General features: G+C 41.1%; 1 protein-coding gene across 2 annotated transcripts in view; it reads right to left on the reverse strand.

The window, feature by feature from the left end:
* The window catches only part of GPR158 (G protein-coupled receptor 158), a 189,184-nt gene that overhangs the window by 40,159 nt on the left and 128,951 nt on the right, over nucleotides 1-20,074 (reverse strand). For both annotated transcript variants that reach the window (XM_042779214.1, XM_033054595.2), the window contains exon 6: nucleotides 14,432-14,541. In XM_042779214.1, coding sequence (XP_042635148.1) covers nucleotides 14,432-14,541 — 110 coding nt within the window. The remainder of the gene's footprint in view (nucleotides 1-14,431; nucleotides 14,542-20,074) is intronic.

The raw sequence follows: 20,074 nt of genomic DNA on the forward strand, positions 1-20,074 counted from the left end.
GTCACTGCAAGAGGACTGCAGCTATCATTTAACCAAACTGCTACCAACACCCTGCCTGACAGGGTGTCAGGTTGTACTCTCTCAGGGTTTGGGGTTTGTTTCTTTGTAGCACTGTATTTCTATTTTAATTTCCCTAATAAAGAACTGTTATTCCTAATTCCCACATCTTTGCCTGAGAGCCCCTTGATTTCAAAATTATAATAATTTGGAGGGAGGGAGTTTACATTCTCCATTTCAAAGAGAGGCTCCTGCCTGTCTTAGCAGACACCTGTCCTCTGAACTAGGACAGAGTCGTATTTCAAAGAAGCCCAAAAGAAGGAGGGAACAAAAGAGTTTGTAACATACCTATGAGAAAGAATTGTTCTTGTTATTTGAGGTGGAGAAATTGAATGACAGACCTGGTTGTGGCTGACATCCAATTGAAAAAAAACTCAGAAAGGAATTACTGGGATCCCAGAATTAGTCACTAGAATTTGTCTAGCAATTAAATTACCCAAACAGAACTTGGGATCAGAAGACCTGTGAGGCAAAAAGGCACATGAAAAAATCTACAATAAATACTGTACTGCATCTGATGGTGCTAGACAAGACATATGTATTCTTCAAACACCAGTCATAGTGTTTCAAGAAAAAGATGCCTTGCCTAAATCCATGCCTGTTTGAAGAAAGACTGAAAAGTGACACAAGCATGCCTGGTCTTACACTATGTACAGGACTAAACCAGCAATGCTGCTGGCTCCACAGGAGTCATGAATGAACCAATGAAGCATCCTAAGATTAAGCTTAAAATGATCTAGGGCTCACAAGTCAAAATGGCAGCTGAAATAATGCCTAGTGCTCAAAGTAAATGTACAGCTAATGTGAAGTAAGTGTAGTGCCAAAGTTAATTAGTGATCAAACATCCTGTAATCTGGCAAGTTAAATATACATAGAGATAAATACATAATTGGAAATTGCTCAGTTTATAGCTTTTTACCAACAAAAACATATGAAATAAGAGAATAATGGCATGCCTCATTCTTGGTCTTGCTCAGGTTTGGAGAGACAAGGAACAAACAACTGAGGAACATCGTGGCAGAACACAGCACATTCACAAGAGTCCAAATGACCTATAGTTTTATGGTGATTTATGCTGCATGCCACAGGGCAACAGCTTAAATGGAGTCACTTGGTGCTCTGACAAGCAAGGAAGTAGGTAGCTCTGATTCTTCAGAAGAGAATTAAAGACAGATAAATAAGCAACCCTGTCTCTATAAGGCTAAATACAAATATGAATTTGAAATAAATACTTGGGTGCCCTAACCAAGGAAAACCTGCAGGACATGGTCTAGGCCCATGCTCAGGCAACTGTGGAATACTCTCATCTTCAAGAGACATTATGGATATAGCACAGAAATGCTGTATTAGCAAAAAAGCAGTAGCATCAGGACTGGAAGCACCATCCCTACGTTGGTGAGATGCACACCTCAGTTATTTGTTAATAACTGGGTTTTTTTCTTCAGTTTGGCCTCAGTTGTGCCAAGGGAGGTCTAGATTGAGTATTAGGAAGAATTTCTTCCTGCAAAGGATTATCAGACATCGAAACAGGCTGCCCAGGCAAATGGTTGAGTCATGAACCCTGGAGGTATTTAAAAGATGTATGTGTAAGTGTGGCATGCAGGAATATAGTTTCGTGGTGAGCCTGTTAATGTTAAGTTTATGGTTGGTCGCAATGATCTTAAAGGTGTTTTTCAACCTAAATGATTCTATGATTCTGTATTTGGCACACTGCTGCAGGTTTCTATGGCTTTTGGATATCCACATGATGTTGTATCTTGTGGAAAAAAATCAAGTAATAGCATTTTTTTGGGTAGACCTGTCCTATGCTTCTATCCATGGCACATACTCACACTCTCCTTTGGGCAAGACAATTCATCTTTGGCATACCAAAAATTTCAGCCAGAAACACAAAAGCCATTTGTTAGCACAAAAACCATCCAGGACGAACTCCAGGACAGTTATTATACTTGTCCAGGATCCTAAGAATCTCTGATAAGACCTGAGACTCTGATGAGTTCTGAGCAAAGACAAACAAATATCAGAACGCCACATGAGAGAAACAGCAAGCACAGAAACAAAGTTCAAAGATGAGTATAAATAATCACCATTGTGTTTGCCACCCAAATTAAAAAGGGCATGAAAACACACAGAATGGTCAACACGGACTTTGTCCCTTGCTCACAGTCTGTGGTCCTGATGGTGCAGTTGTGCAGCACAGTGACTACAAATCCCAATAAAGAATGCAAAAAACAGTAGGAGTTTGTTGATTGATTGAGCTTCCAGACCTGAGGCAACATCTTAGGAAGCAAACAAACTGAGCAGCAGCCAGTATTTCTGAGGATATGCACTGACAAAATTTCATTGCAAGAGACTGAGCCAGAGACAAAACTGAACATTACTTAGTACATGGTCTTGCAAACCCCTACATTTGCGTACATTCATACATGGTAAACCAGTCAATGTCTCTTTTCCTGGGTACAACAGTGTCGTGGTTTACCAATCAACACAAATGGGCTTTTGCTCCTCACCAATGGTAGACCAATGGTAGCTGACACTCACCAGAAGCCATCAATTGCTACTTTAAAATGAGTTTGACAGTCACTCCCTACAAGGATCTCAGAGCAACATACAGGCCATTTTCTCAACTAGCAAAGTATCATTTGCAAATTGAATAGGAACTTGGAATTGAGATTTGGTCATTGCAGCCACATTCTCCAAAGCATTTGAAAAAGTGCAGAGGAGCAAAGTCCAGAGCTGGATTATGTTAATCCGATTTAAAAGAAAAAAAAAGCCTGTCCAGTCTAAGATAGAAGGCAGACTTATTGCTGAGGCAAGATCCTGCATAAAGCAATTAAGGCTTTTACTAAGGGATGGTTGGGACAGTGTAATTCCAGCTCTTTTATCAATTTCAAGCCTCTGAGCACTATATGGAGTTTTGTTCAAAGCTAACAAGAGAGTGATTTCTGAGGTGCTAGAGAAATACCTCAGGAATATATGATGGTCATTTACAGACTAAAAGAAACCATAGGGGAGCTAGAAAATACATGGTTTAAGAAAAAGAATGTAAAATATTAAATTTTAATACATAACTTCACAAAACAGTAGCATGAAAAAAGTTCTAAAAGCTTGTCATATGCAAAAACTAGAAAATAAAGTCAAGGAGAAAAACAGAAGATCTGCAAAAATGTGCTCACAAATTTGATTGCAACATCTAGAACTAAACAGTTCATAAATTTTTAGCCTTGCTTCAGCAAGACAATGGTACCATACATGCTTATACATATCAACATTCTTGTTACTAGCCCTGGTGAAATTGCCACAGTACCTTCTGACATTCCTCTTTGTTCAGAGGTCGTGAATTTATGTAGTTTGAACTGAAGTGTGATTTCAGACATTTAATGCCTACTTCAATTATTCACAAGTGAACAGTAGAAAATAATATCAAAGAAATGCTGAAAAACATCTATGACAATGACCCTGATCCACATGCAGCAACAAGGCAGAACCAGTGAATCCCTGGTTGCCAATGCCTGACACTTTTTGTAACAGAATGGTGAAAACAAGAATACATGCACTGTTGAGAACTGATATCAATCAAGAAAACTTAATGATTGTATAAAAAGACAGGCAGGGAGAAACAAAAAGCTTAGTAAGATTTGTGGTCACAAGAGTGGCTGCAACTTCCCAACAACTCCATGCAAGCCAGTGCTTGAGGCGCAAGAGCAGGGGCCTCCCCACCAGCAGCCCTGCACTCACACAAAATTGTAACCTCCCCTAGGCACACCTGGGAGGAACAGGTAGCATCTCCCCAAAAGCCAGCAAGAGGGAGAAGGACTTTTTTGCTCCAGAAGATCTCAGAAGAAGAACAGAGGTTGCTGTAGCAGAGGCCAAGAACAGAACATGCTCTACCATGTGCTGCTGTGCTGCCCTGAACCGCCAGAGCCTAGCACTGCTGATGGCTGGGAAGAGACTCAGAGATCCCTGAGTGATGGAGCACAGCATCAGAACTAACTCCCAGCTAACTTAATTCACACTTTGGAAATAGGCACTCAAAATTTTACACTGATTATTAACAGCTAGGATTTTTATATTTGCCAGAAAAAGAGGCTCCAGCTTGAAACATATACAGTAAAGGCAAGTATGAACAGAGGCTCACAGTGTGCACACAAAATGAACATCTAAAACTTGTTCTGTGCTGTAATATTCTAGAGCAGAAAAACAGTTCTAATTTTTAATACAAATTTTTGGTGGTAAATATTAAGTGAAAATGTTACAGATTAGTTCTAAAAGGAATAGTTTAATAGTTACAAGTGAATTATTACTGAAACCTTCTATGGGACCTATTGTGTATGTATTCCCAAGCTTCAAGCAGTCAAGTCAGCATTATCTTGGTCTTTCCAGCTCAGATCATGGATCCAATATATTGCATGTAAAATTCTTAGAGCATCTCGTGCCTCTTTCAGAAAAGCATCAATGAGGATAACTCACCAATGTGCAGAGTGGTACCATGCTAAATGAGCTTTACCCCTGTGTATGCACAGCAGAGCAATATAGCATTTTATGTCACCAGTGGTTGGTTACCACTGATCAGATACTGAATTCTTCAAGAACATCATGGCAATTTTTTGTTCATAGAAATCCACAAAAGAGCAACTAATATGTGAGAATATTTGGTCCAGGGACTGGTTTCCCCAGTACTTAAGATCTATATTAGAGTACAGTAATTTCACGAATACAAGCCGCACCAATTTGACCAAAATTTTGGTGGAAACCCGGAAGTGCGGCCAATATTCCGGGGCGGCTAATACATTAACAAAATTCTAAAAGCTGCCAACACGGAAGCGAGAGCCCGCGGCAGCCCCAAGCCAAGCTGGAGCCCGGCCGGCCCCGGCTGAGGTGGGAAAGCCTGGCAGAGGCGGGGCCAGCAGTGTGGGGGGCGGGCGGCAGAGCCTGAGCCAGCAGGGCGGGGCAGGGGGGGCGGCAGAGCCCGGGCCAGCAGGGCGGGGGAGCCCGGGAGAACTGGGGCTAGCAGTGCAGGGGAGCATGGCAGAAGCAGGAAGGCCGGCGGGTGGGGCTGCCTGGCAGCGGGGGAAGCCCAGTAGAATCGGGGCCAGCAGCGTGGGGGAGCCCGGCGGTGCGGGGGCCTGCAGTGCCGGCCAGGGCGGGGAAACGCGGCGGCAGTGCAGATGGGAGGGGGCGGCCGGCATGCCTGCCAGCGGCGGCAGTGCCTGGCCCGCCGGCAGGGCGACTACGTTAACGCAGCGGCGACGCGGCCGGCATGCCTGCCAGCGGCGGCAGTGCCTGGCCCGCCGGCAGGGCGACTACGTAAACGCAGCGGCGGGGCGGTGCTGACGGGAGAGGGGGGCCAGTGAGCCCGGCGGCGGCTGCAGCACCACCCGGCCGGCCCCGTCAGCAACCATGAGCGGGCCGAGCCTGCCTGGCCCCGCCCCGAGCCAGTAAAGCCCGCTATGCCGCGATCCTGTTACTAATTGGCCAATTTGTGAAAGCTGCGCACGGATTCTCGCGACGAACGAAAGTGCGGCTAATATTCGGGGTGCGGCTTATCTATTGACAAAGACAGCAACATTGTCGAGGCACCGGGGGTGCGGCTTATAATCCGTGCGGCTTGTATTCGTGAAACTACTGTAAGTGATCAGAAATAATGAATGTCAAAGCAGCTGGTACACTCCCACAAACAGTACCACTATATGTCATTTCAGTCTATAAATATGCTTAATATCTTAATAGATCTGTACTCTAAAAAATGGTTAAATATAATTTTTATTACATGTTTGTAAAATAAAGGCCAAGTACTGGACTAACCAGTAAATTATACAGCTTGATCAGTTGTATAACACAGCCCAACACATTTTTCTATTGCAACTCCTGCCATTTGTAGTAGACCTTAACTACAGAATCTTCCAAGAGAGGAATCAGTCTTGAACTGAAAGCAGCACAAAAAATTTCTCATTGCTCCTCCAATCTATTTGGATTTTTCAATAGCTAAGCACCCTTCTGAGAAAAATGTATGCCAGATTACTCATTTGAATTTCTCTGGCTCTGGCTTCCAGCTACCAGATCTTATTAAACCTCAGACCAATAGATTTAAGAGTCTTTTGTGACTACTTTTCCTCGCCCTGCTTGTTTATACACCACAGAAGTCATCTCTCAATCTTCTTGTGGATCTAAAAACCAGATTAGCTTCCACAGTATCAAGCATTTTCCCAGCCTTCAAATACTTTATGAACCATAATCACCTGTTGTATGCCTCCTTCTAAAATGCATCTCAAGCATAGGACATACTGCATTTATACAAGTTTCAAAGACATTGTCTCCTGTTGTAAAATCAATTCCCTACTGATTAATCTCCTATTCTCCATAACTTTTTGTCTTGTTATAATTTGCCTTTTGGCTGCACTCAAATGCATCTCTTTGACTAAGACAGTAACAATATGGACATGAACATGGACATGGACATGGACATGGACATGGCAGAGATGTTTTATGCTTTCATTGCCTCCGCCTGCAACACTGATGATGAGCTAAGAAGGTCCCAGTGCCCTGAGCTGGAGAACTGTGGCTGTGAGAATGAAAAACTCCCAGTTGACTCTGAACTTCTACAGGGTCTGCTGTTCCAGCTGGATCCCTCTAAGTCTATGGGGCCTGATGGGATTCAAGGAACATTCAAAGAGCTGAGTGATTCATTGTAAGGCCTCCTGTAATGCTTTTTGAACAAAAAAGCATTACAGATTCTTGGGAATCTGGGGAGTTTATTGGAAGATGGCTAATGTTGTCCCAGTATCCCAAAAAGGATGACCCTAGAGACTACAGGCCTTTTATTGTCTCTTCAGTGACTGGTAGAATTCAGAAGATTATTCTGGGAATTATTGAAAGACACCTGAAGAACAACACTGTCATGGGTCACAGCCAATATGGCTTAAATAGGGGATAATCCTCCTTGTGAAACTTAATTTCCTTTTATGACAACGTAACTCACCTAGTTGATCAAAGAAAGCCAGTTGATACAATCTATCTGGACTTCAGCAAAGCTTTCAGTGTTGTCTCATGTAGTGTCCTTCTGCACAAGAAGTCCAGCTCACAGCTGGATAAACACATCATGTGATGGGTCCGATGTGGTTCATGGGTCTGAGACTGAGAGAAGACCTCATTGCAGTTACAACTTCCCCATGAGGGGAAGACACTGATCTTTTCTCTGTGGTGACCAGAGACAGGACCCAAGGGAATGACCTGAGTCTGTGTCAGGGAGGTTTAAGATGGATATTGGGAAAACTTCCTTCACCCAGAGGTGGCTGGGCACTGGAACAGCCTCCCCAGGCCAGTGGTCATGGCACCAAGCTTGTCTAAGCTCAGAAAGTGTTGGGACAATGCTGTCAGGCTCATGGTAAGATTCCTGGTGCTGTGCTGTGTGGGACAGGAGTTGGACTTGGATGAATCTTGTGGATCCCTTCCAACTCAAGATATTCTATGATTCTAGTAAAGAACACTTTTCATTACTAAACTTTCTGAAACAGAATTTACTATTTCGCCAAGCTTTGTTACCCACAAATTTTGTGAGTAATGATTTTGTTCTTGGTTGTACATTGCAACTGAAAATGCTAAATAGTATCAGGCATACTCCTCGTCCTTCACAGTGGCCCACCAGAAGCCTCTCTCCAGTCATGATTCTTCACAATCAGTGTATGTGACCTGCAAATCTGTTTCCACTGTGATCAGCCTGTCTGTGAATCACATACTTCACTCCCTCCTCAGGCTGCTCCACAAATAGCTGTAACTCAAAGATTGCAGTGTAATCTAGTTTCTCTTTTACACTGTAATCCCACTGAGCAGAGATACCTTGTTCCACTGACCAGTTCCATCCTTCCCACTAATGAGAAAGACCAGTCTGTAGAGCTATTATTACTGGTATTGCAAATGCATGCACAAATGCACACCTACCTGGAAGGTATTGCCTCACAGCACAAAGATTTGCTACCTCAGGGAAGGCCTGGACTTGGATCTCCTTGGAAAGGATAAATTCAAGTTCCAGTTCTGAAGCCCCTCTGCTATCATGTTAACCTGTGTGCAAAACCAGCTCTTTCTCACAGTGTCTGCCAGGGTGGTCTTGCACCCCATCAAAAGACATCTGAGAGGTCCAGTGATACCTGTGGGTCATTACAAAGTGCCTTCCAACCCACTGCTGGTTTTTTTCCTAATCATGATAACAATGCAATTGAATATTAAAACACCAGATAATTTCTTTATCTCCTCTTTGAACTTTCCTAGCCAAACTCAGTCTGCTATGATAAAGCCGAATGTTTGCTACATTAAGGTGATTAAAACACCAGCCCATAGAACTGTACAGCTGTATCTACAACAATTTATATAAATTAAATATTAATAGGAATATGGATGAGAATATTTTCCAGGATCCCAGTGCCCTATTAATCTTAAATACATTCTATGCTGCTGATTTTTTTGCCTTAAGATAATGTTTATTAGTCCCACTTCTACATGGTGCTCCATCAAGACTAATTCTGCACTGTGTTTTTTAACAGCTGTGCTACATTTTGCTAGTTTATACATAAGAAAGTAGATATTTTATTCAGAAATATGAAACAAAACCATTATGCTGTCTAGTTAAGGCTAGTTATTGCTTGAGAATGGTAGGGATACAAAAGAGCTAAATAGGATTTTAATAATGTAGGTTTTATTGAGAAAAAAGCCACGGTGCAACAGAATGTGACTCATTTAATCTACAAAAACTGCAACTATAAGAATTTAATTTTGAATGTGCATCATGCAAGAATACTATGTGGAGTTCACTATCTAAAACCCTGTTTTGTTGTATACCATAAAATAAGTAAACAAAGTAGCAAAGGTTTGCAGCAGACATGAGGCATGAATTATACTCATGAAATTAATTAATTAGGTTAAGGCATGCTAACAAGAAAACAGATTTTTCCATGACTGGTCTAATTAGTGAAACTTCATTTCTTATGAACTCCTACTGTATGCGCAGACACTTTTTCAGCAAGCCCAGCTTCTTCCCTCCCTAACCCACATCCCCTAGCCTTTCTGTACCCAGCCCCTAAAATCATTTCTCTGCCATTTTCTCCAGCAGCCAAGCCTGAGGCACAGTTTGGGAGCTACTAGCACAGTTTGGGAGCCACCAGCACAGTGTGGGAGCCACCAGCACAGTGTGGAAGCCATCAGCACAGTGAGCCCACCCAGGGCAGACCAGGCAAAGAGGGACTTGCTGGTGCCGCAGCTTTCAGCCTATACTCTGTAGGAGAATGCGTAAGGTCTGATTTCTACCCCAAAACTGTTTTTCACAAAGCTTTGTAGGACTCAGTTAATACAATTTCAGGTGCTAAAATATGCCACTTCTAGGGAAGAGACAGAGAAATGGTTGGAATAGAAAGCCCCTACGGTGTAAAAATCTCTACAGCTTGACCAAACCACTCCTTTTCCTGTATTGCAAACAGACTGAAATCCTATCAGTCAAGTTAAAGCAGTAAAAGCCCAAACAATTCAACAAGGCAGTATTGGACTAGCACTCTGGAGACTGCCTTTCTGCAACAGTAACATCTGCCTTAAAAACAATTTTTCCTCTTTTTGTTTCATGTGAGATAACAATGACTACAGAAATCACTGTGGATCACATCCAGCATCAAAATCCAACAGTGAATGCATCTGTCTAAAGGCATTTCACTCTCATCTTCCACAAGCAAAAAGGATAATGCAGTAGAAAATAAATGCTCCACTTTTCTTGAGTTCTCAACCAACATAACCACGAGGGCCTGACTCATTTAAAAAAAACCAGGGTGGTTCACTACTACAGCCCATGCTCATCTCACTTTCCTTGCCAATTTAAGTCGAATTACACAGTAACCACTTCTCCAAGAGAAAACTTCTTTCTGCAGTGCTTCATCACTAGAGTCCCATGTCATGGAACTATGGAACTGTCACCTATTGGTCCTATGACCTGTGAAACATTGACCACGCGATAATCCAGTCGTACAGGTTCCAACTGCCAAGGTACCTTCTGCCCCTTTCTGCACCACATTCCCACCAGACCCTTTTAGACAAGACCTTTTCTATCCTCTTTCCCAGCTCTAGCTGACCTAGGAGAGGTCATATACATTATGTGTTGTGGTTAGGAACAGTATCCCCAAATTTAGTGTTCCCACTGTAAAACCCCAGACCACATGCTGCTTGCTCACTGCCCCCACCTCCCCTGTGGCAGGATGAAGAGAAGAATTGAGAGCACAAAAAGGCAAATATCACAGGAAAAAAACAATTTAGCAAAATAGTAATGAAACAAGAAAATAAACAGTAACAACAAACAGTATTAGAAACAGAGTGTTAGGCAAACAAGTTAGGCGAACAATTCACACAGGAGTGGTCCCTATGTGCCACACACCCTCCACCCCTTGGTCCCCCCTGCACATGGTGTGAGGCCATACCCAATAACATCGGGGTCCTGGCTGTGCCCCTCCTGGCTGATGCTAACTTTAACCCTGTCCTGGCTGGAACAAGACACCACAGTCCTCACTACCATTGCTTCAAGAAGCAAACTGACATCTTCTTTGGGCTCTCTCCTAGCATGGGTCTCCTCTTTAGTGAGATACTGAACCACAACATCATTGAATTGTTTACAGTGGAAAAGATCCTTAAGATCATCAAGTCCAACCATAAATCTAACACTGCCAAATGAACCACCAATCCATGTCCCACACTAAAACATGCCTCTAAACACCTGCATACTACCCACACTGCTTTTCTCCTCCTTTCTTTACCACCACCAAAACCTGTAGGAAGGTCCACTACCTGCTCCAACTGTACCAGATGGCAAAACACAGCAATACAATCTTAGCACAGCATTTAGATGAAATGCAGAATTGCATCATAGTGTTAACATCTTGTTCTCCCACTAACACTCCCACCCCACCACCACTGCTTACAAGAAGTGTGGATTATGTCATTGTCATGTTTCTCCTACCTGAAACATCACCTTCCCCATATCTTCTCATTCTCCTCACTTTCCCACTCTCCTCTGTTTCTCTAACTAATATAAGAAATGGAGATTCCCATTAACTAGAGACCGCATTCAAGGGTTTCCTTTTCCTAAAATATCTGAAAACAATCTTATGCATACACACATAAGCACATACATTTGTCTGTATGTTACTTTGTTTCATTCTTATGCTTTAGTCCAGAATTAAGGATTCTGTATTAATCCTGGCACAAAGGTGACAGAAGTTCCACAATATTAAAAATAATGACATAACCTGGTTGTAAAATACAGGGCTTGAAAAAGGATATAGAGAGTCTTCAGTTGTAGAAATTCAGTTACTCAAAGGTGTGATGCCAGCCGCTCCTTTAAACCCAAAAGGTTGCATTTGAAACATCATTATTTCTTGAGGGAATTATTTTGAAAAATTCATTGTTAAGGAAAAGTATTGTATTTTATGTTCATAGCTCTTGATCTAGATTTCTTAAATTAAGCTCATTTCCATGCCCCCATCCTTCCACCCCCATAAACATCAGCTCATTATTTTAAAAATGCACAGTGAATAAGAAAGAGGCAATTAAGGATGAGGCACTGTAGAAATTGGCTGTGACAGGTGTTCAAAGAATGAATGAGTACATGACTTCCTTGTTCTTTTACTCTTCCTTAAGCATCTGCTTTTGATTTCTTTTCTGATTTCCCCTTGATGCTTCATCCTAACAAAACCTCTGAGAACTCCTTAGGAAGTGAGGAGCTACAGGAAAATTAAAAAGGCTACAAAAACCCCAGGTATTTTTTCCAGTGACTCCTACCTGGCTTTGGTTAACCTTCATGCTCCAATGCTACTCAAAGCACCTAATTTCTTGAGAGTTATAGCATTACACTACCTCATTACCATTAATAGCTACCTTTACACAATATTGGTTTTCCCATTTAACTGAGAAAACTCTCAAGTTCCTTGCTGACAATTGGTTCTTCCCACAGGCAGGACACAGCCTAGCTGCAGGAGGGAACCAGTTTTTGTCAGGAGTATTTGTGATGTCTGCAGTAAGCCATTCCTCAACCTTGTAAGACCTGTGAATTGAATGAGATCTGCCAAAATTTTCTGCCAAATTTCTATTAACATTACATTGTTCCAAACAGCATAATTGCTGTGAATGTGTATAATAAAACATACATCTAACTTGACTCAGTCTTTTGCAAGGCACACTCTCAGACTGAGATATTCAGTACTAAAAAAGACCACAGCATCACAAATGTAGGAAAGGAATGGTCAGGATATCTGGGTGGAAAACAAAAGATAGATTTCTAGAGAAAGTAATTCTACATTAGCATACTAAATAGGTTTTTCCCCTCTTCGTGTTACACAGAGAAATACAGAATTATTCAGAAGGGCAGCCAGTGCTCACAGCAGGGTTAACAGTGAATCCAGACCAGGTTGCTCAGGGCTTTTAGGTCTTGAAAACTTCAAAGTATGGAATTCATAACCTCATGAGCAACCAGCTCTACTGCTTAAGCACTCTGACACTGAAAATGCTTTCCTTGTATAAACTGACCCTGATATTCATTCATATTATATAAAGTTGAAATCTCCTTCTCCAATTTGTCAATGTCTTTTGCTTTCCCACTATATACTGCTATAAAGAATACTGCTTCACCTCCCTGTAGGTGTTGGATAGCTCATGTTAGGTATATCCAATGCTATATTTCCTTCATGCTGAACAAGCCCTAATAGCTCAACCTCTCTTTGTAGGACCAGCGCTCCAAGCCCTGACCATTTTGATAGCCTTTTACTGAACTCATCTAAGGTCACTGACATCTGGACACATCACTGTAAATACAGTCTGAGTAAAGGAGAATAATCACTTCTCTCAGCCTTCAGGCTACTGTCCCATTGATACAGTCCAGTCTGCTCCTATCCTTCATTGCTTTGCGATGATCAAGGATGAGGATGTAGTGCATTCTTGGTTTCTTATTCAATTTTGTCTTGTTTGCTGACCCTGTCAGCACAGGTGTCAAGTAACATCAAACATCTGAATGAGCAAATCAGAAGACTTTCTGCCCAAATTTACAGACTATCTTTACTTAATATGAATGGAAGATCAACTGTCCTGTCAGGATAGTTGCTTCCTCACATCATGTACAATCATATAAAGGATAGTAGAACTGCAGTGACATGAGCCACCCATGTCTTCGGCTTTTTTATCTATCTGAGCTACAGACAACAGCATCCAAGCAAAGTCACCAGCTCCCACTCTTCTCTACTACTCTACTTGTTTTACTTTTTGCATCAGAAATTGGTTTTGCATCAGAAAATACTACGGGGATGTGGGATTTTCTTGGTCAATTTCAACTCAAAGACGTGGCCAGACACAGCATTTTACAATTACAGTGTACTAGCCTAAGTGTACACTTGTAACCAGGAACAAATTAAAGGGAACTGCAAGAAGGAACGCTCTTTTAATGGGAAAACAGGGGTTCCACCTAAAATGTGACAAGTCAATAATGCATCATGAAACACAAGATATTTTTAGTTCTCATTCAGTTTATGAGCATAGTATCAAACCTCCTCTAACATGCCAACACAGTAATGAAGCTATGATAAAAAGATGAGCGAGCATTCCTCATCCAATATGTACAAATATCAGTATACTGGTTATCTCTTTGTTTGAATAAAAATGTTTACAGAATGCATCAGTAATTTTTTCATTAAAGTTTAAAGAAGGAAAAGTATTAGGATTTTATCCAACATATACAGAAAAGGCTTCAATTTTTAGGGGGACTGCAGAAGTGGGAATTTAAGTTGGGCCTCTAAATCTTAAATCTCTGAGTAACATGTGAATGCACTGCCAACCCCAAGGAACCCTGAATTTGCCTCATATTTTTGCTGGCAGGTGCTGATGCTTGTGAGTTTGTAGCTTGTCTGCTATGATTGCCTGAAGGAAACAGCCCTTGATGTAAGAGCCATAAGAAAACACAGTAAGTACATACACCATAGTCTATTGCTTTACCCAACATTGCTGTACCTAAACACTTCAAAGCATCTAACTATGAAATACTTCACAGTGAAACTTTTGAATGCTCTATGAACACTCTGTATTCTTTATAGTCAAGGAAAACACATCCACCTCCTGTGAAAAGGCATTCTTGCACAATTTAACAGTTTATGTATACATATTTTTCATCAAATCCTGTCAGCATTCATAGCTCTCAACTCAGATTAGTAGCATGTAATTTGAGCAGGAAAATTGAGGAGAAATACACAGTGGGTTTAAAATCAGAAACGTCACTTACTTATGATAATATTTGCAGCTCTTCCATCTAAGTACCCACACAGATTGCACATACTCCCACAGAGATGGAAATTAATATGTGAAATACCTGTGCAGCTTGAGTGTCACAGTTCCATAAACAGTAGCAAAGCCCAGAAGACGAACCCATCTTAGGAGAACACAGCGAAATATACTTGGCTCAAAATACAAAATGACAACCTACAGAACAGAAAGATAGAGAGAGCTTCAGTAATGCTTTCATGAGAAAGTAGTTCTTCATTCAAATGCAGAATAGTTGCAAAACAGGACAGCAGACACATTTCAGCTTGTACTGCTGTATATTTAGATTTTCTAGTAAAGCGTCAGGATGATCAGATCAACCAGCTGGCACAGTTCTAGGCACCAACTCCTTTTTGAAGAGAGCTGGCAAAAGCCCTGTGACAGACTGTGAAGTGACAACACTTTTAAATGCAGTTCCACTGACTTTTCTTAACTGAGTGAAAACATGTACCCAGAGAGGAGGATAGAACAGGCAAGGACTTTTTCCTTGAGCTATTCAAGTATTATGCAGCTGTTTTAATTCTGGCTTGATAGGCTGTATTTACTAGGTTACATTTCAAAGTCACTCCTAATAAACCTAGCAAAATGATAGCTGCTCATTTGTCTCTGCCAAATTAAAAATGATTGCACTAGCCTCTTTCTATTCAAAATATGAAATATTTATGACACATTTAACTCCTTCTTCCCCATATATTTCACCTAAGCTATATCAAATCTCCCCATGCATCACCACTTTCTTAAGGAGAATAACCTTTTTTTCCACCTATGTATTTCTCTAATTGCAATAAAAAAAGTCCTACCAGCCTTTTGCCCTGTCTACCAAGGATCATGCACAAGGACAACAACCCATAAGCAGTAAAAGAAAGCTATTTCTGGAGGCATAATGCATATAGAAACTTCACTGTCAAGTAAAATATTACTATTCTCTAAAACAGGGTTGCTCAGTGAACTCAGTCACAATTGAATCAGCAGTTCACTTTTTCTCATTCCAGCAGACATTGTCCCTGGTGTCCTGAGGGTTGATCCCATATTCCTTCCCACACATCTGGTCCCACCAGGAGCTTGCTGTCCCAGGGGTTTGCTGGAAAATTGCCCCTACCCCACCTGTAGGGACCTTGCTTGGTCCAGCAATCCTAGATCTCATACATTCAATGTGTCTGACCAGAACCCAGTAAAACAACCCAATGCACTGTAGCACAAATTAATTAGGTAATCCTGGTCTAGAGAAAGCAAGCACTGAAACATTTCAGGCCATCTGTCACAGCTTCATTTACAGTCAGTACATTCTGGCAGCAGAGGTAGTATTGTGCCTACTGGCTGCCACATATTATTTTCCTAACTAAATGCTCTTCTGTGTGGGAATTTAAGTTCAGGATATTGGCCAAAAGCCCAGGACTACATCCTTTGGGTAACACAGACTTCTTTAGAAGAGTGGGGGCAAAAATGGCAGATGTGGGCTGAGAGAGATGCAAGCTGCTGTGCTTCACTGGAATGCTATTTTATACAGCAAAATCAAACTATTTATTTTAAAAATATGATTTGCTGAATAAAACTGTGCTGCAAAATTTAATCTGCTTTTTTTTACTGTTATTGGACTGACATGGAATCATAGAATGCACTGAATTAGAAGGGACCCATGAGGATCATCAAGTCCAACTCTTGGTCCTGTACAGGACATCCCAAAAGTCACACCATGTGCCTGTGAGTATTATCCCAATGCTTCTTGAACTCTGTCACACTGGTGCTGCGACCACTGCCCTGGGGAACCTGTTCCAGTGCCCAACCTTCAGGTGAAAAACATTTTCCTGATTTGACATGCTTCAATGTAGACATTTTTTGGGATTGAAAAATCAGCTGGAAAACCAAAATGCATCCACATATGTGTGACCATGCTTGTGCAAAAAGGGCATCCAGCAAAAAGTTTCTCAGAAAGATCTGAAAGGCAGCAATAACCTCTTATCCTTACAGTACTCTCATCCAGTACAGTTATATACAGTATATGCATTAGGACAGTTGCAGAATCTGAGCAAAGTCTGTAGCAGTAACTTCTCTCCTGAGGTTTGCCAGGGGGTAGAAAACATCATGTTTCATCTTTGATTCTTCCAAACAAGAAAAACAATGTCAAAAAAAGACTGGCATACAGAGACTCTGAACATTTCAAAGTTGATTTGAAACCAGAATTTTTCAGATAACTGAAATGGGAAGGTCTGAAAACTCTCCAGGCATAGAATTTTCTGAACAAGGGCAACAGCTCTCTTTGCCATGCAATCTGACACAGCAATTTCATCTGCCGCTGCTTGTTGAAACATTAACTGCTTGTATCTAGAAAATCTCATTGATTTGCATTGAATAATTTGTATGAGCAGCTGAGGCCTTTGGTAAGATATCAACCAAGAAACCACCACTTCAAATGCAGCCTGGTGTGAGCTGGCATGACAGCTCACTGTGACGGCTCCAGAGGCAGGGCTTTGTTGGAGAAAACTGTTCTCATTTTCCCAATTGAATTAGACACATTTTAACTGCTCCTTCACCCAGTGGTGAAAGATACTACAGAAGTAAGCCTTCATTCAAGTTGGAGTCTCTATTGGATCTTCCTGTGTTTATATGATAGAAAATTGTAACAGTGCCTTCACAAGAGCCAATGTCTATTATTGCCTATTCTTGCACGTGTTCTGTCATGGACCCAGGTTTTGAAGAGCCAGAATTGCAATATGTAAATTTTGCTTTCTTCTCAGGCACTGCAGAAGGCTATTCTAAGAATATGTCATTCCCATTCCCATCAGGGCTCACCAGGATGTTCAGGTGACTGCCTTCTCTAAGCTCTTGTCAGAATTGTGTCTCTTATAAGCACCATGACTGTTGGAGGAACAATTTTTAAACTGAAAGTCTTTATTGGTTTGGAGCCAAGGGGCTATAGAAACACTGCCCTGGAAGCCTTGCTCAAATTTTTAATCCAAGTGGAATACAATTCTTGCAAAGAATCTGGTCTAAAGTATGGCTGTTGCACCCCATCCCTCACTCTCCCTAGCAAAGAAAAACCAAAAAACCCCAAAAAAACAAACAAAAAACCCAAACAAACCAACGAACCAAAAAACCAAAAAAACCAAACCAAAACAAAAAAAACCACACCCAAAAAAACCACCCAAGAAAACCCGACAAAAAAACAAACCAAAAAAAGAGGAACATAAGACAGAGAACTCTTGGGTTTTTTTGATATTAGCCTCTTCTACCTTATCAAAACCCCCATTCTCTACTGTTATCCCCAGAGCTAAGTCTTCTTCAAGTGACAACAAATGTGCAGCAAAAGGTTGCTGAGCACCAAGTGAGGAGCGTAGGATGAGCACCAGATTCACCCACATATCCAGGCTGCTGTCAGCAGAAAAGGGAATCCCTCAATTCTAAAAGACTACCCTGCCCACTAAAAATCTGACAATATTTCATTTTCTTTTTTTTGCATTTATGATGCATTAGACCATGATCTTCTTAAAAATGCTGTGAGGTTTTGCTGATGGATAGAACAAAACACCTTTACTGTACATAAAGAAATGTTCTATTGTCAGTTTTGCCAGCTCCCAGCATCCACTTAAATACTAGACATCAGTTTCTGCTACTTAAACAAAAAGATCTGGGGAAGATGATTTGGAAACCAGAAGAAGATAAGCCAAACAGTGGCTGTTCATGTCCCAGTTACTGCAGCTGTGCGTGAGACTTCACGAACTGTGACTCATCTTTGTCATTTGGACAAATGCGTTTAGATGTTTGCTTTTAAACTCAGTGTGGTTTAAGCTATTACTATCCTTGCCAAAACATTGTTCCAGTAGTCACGCTACCACTTGTGGAGTCAGAGATGAAAAGACTTCCTAAGGTCACCAGCTAACTGTCAAGTGTGTTTAGAGCTGGAGAATTACAGGCACAGAAGAGGGACTTAGCTTGCTGACACAGCGATCAGCCAGCTCAGCTATTCACCTGACGTGATGAACAGACACACACTCTCTCTAAAGACAACAGCTGAAGTCAATAAAAGCGCCTCACACATTACAGCAAATTTTCCTTATCGGGACAGGTAGGAAAGTAAAAGTGCAAAGAGAACGAACACTGAACAATTGAACATTCAAAAATATAACAGAGTTCATCCACACAAAAAAAATTGGGAATTAAGGGGTTTTATAGGCTCAGTGCCATTGCTTCCTAAAAGCATTTAGAAAGATTCTCTAAAAAAAAACCAAAAAATACCCCACCTTATTAAAGCCCTATAATGTTAATAGTGAGCAAAACTGTGCATCACAAAATGCTCTTTTGTCTTTCAGATTACCTTTACTGTGCACATTAAAAGATGGTTAATTCTGCCTTTCCTCTTGGCACCCAATCAAGGCAAAAATACTTTAATACTGTGCACTTCCCTAAGTGCATTGATTGGGATTCAGTCTGTCTAAATCAAACATATAATTTCTTCCTACACTATTTTAGGGAGTCTAGTAAATCAGGCCTAATGTAAGTTCCACATTTAACCCAGGGATAAAAACAAGTACCTTGAAAAAGTTCAGCTTCAGCTGCTTGGACAGCAGCTTGGCCTAAAGGCTTCAAGTACACATCTTCATTGACTAGAAAGGCACTACAGCATTTATTTTAGGGAATTTGCTTCACTATACGTCAATTAATAATCTGCATTAGGAGGACTAAGCCAAGTACTTTATAGCCAGCTACAATTTTGTAATGTAGTTAAGACAAGTACTTTTTACTTCAATTCTTAAGCCATAGAAGTCACATTAATAGATCAAAAACTCATTTTCCTCTACAATCATCAAATTGCTATACTTCATGTCGAGAGGAAATGGGCAACACTATAATGTCTCAAAAGACCAGAAGCCAAAGAGTTTTTAAAAATACATGTGTTGCCAGTGCTAAAAATCCTAAAACTAAACAGAAAAATTTTGAGCTGGATCTTAATTCCAAAAGCCCCAGATTGTTCAAAATTTTTGAACTCTTCTTATTTTTGCCCTTGCTTGTAGAATCATACTAAGGTTTAGTTTGGAAAGGACCTTTAAAGATCATCTAGTTCCTACTGCTTGTGGACAGGGATGTTATCCATGTTATATAGATGGAAATCAAATTCAGATATTAGAATTTGAGCATCAGCATCATCTGCCGATGGATCTGAGGTGCCAGTCACCCACTCTAGACAAAAGTGATGCAAAAGTAAATTCTTTTTGCATTTGCAAATAACTAAATTAATCTTAAAATTGTTCTCACTTAACCCAAAGAACTTTACAGGCAAATTGTCTACTTTTTAAATTGAACTTCAGAATTTTCTGCAAGTACTCTGCACAGTTCAATGCAGGACATGACACAGCTATTCAAGATAATGCCTTTTGGGCTAATTCCATTAACAAGCATCGAGGAGATACTGTGAAGAGATCCATCTTATCTGTTCCACTGCCCAACACCATCTGCCCTTGCCTGACTGCAACAGCTGTCTAGGGCTGTCTCCAGGCAATTCTGCTATGCAACAAGCCATCAGACACTTCCTCTCAGTATCCTGCCGTGCTGAGGGATGGGCAGCCTTCCTCCTTCTGCCATATTTCAGTAGTTTCTTTCAACACATCAAATACCCTGCAGTCACCTAATGATGCCTCAGCCCTAACACTGAAAAGGGATTTCCTGCAGCAGAGATGCTGTTTGCAATGTTAGATAA

Source organism: Catharus ustulatus, chromosome 1 (assembly GCF_009819885.2).
Source record: "Catharus ustulatus isolate bCatUst1 chromosome 1, bCatUst1.pri.v2, whole genome shotgun sequence".
Classification (NCBI taxonomy): Eukaryota; Metazoa; Chordata; class Aves; order Passeriformes; family Turdidae; genus Catharus; species Catharus ustulatus.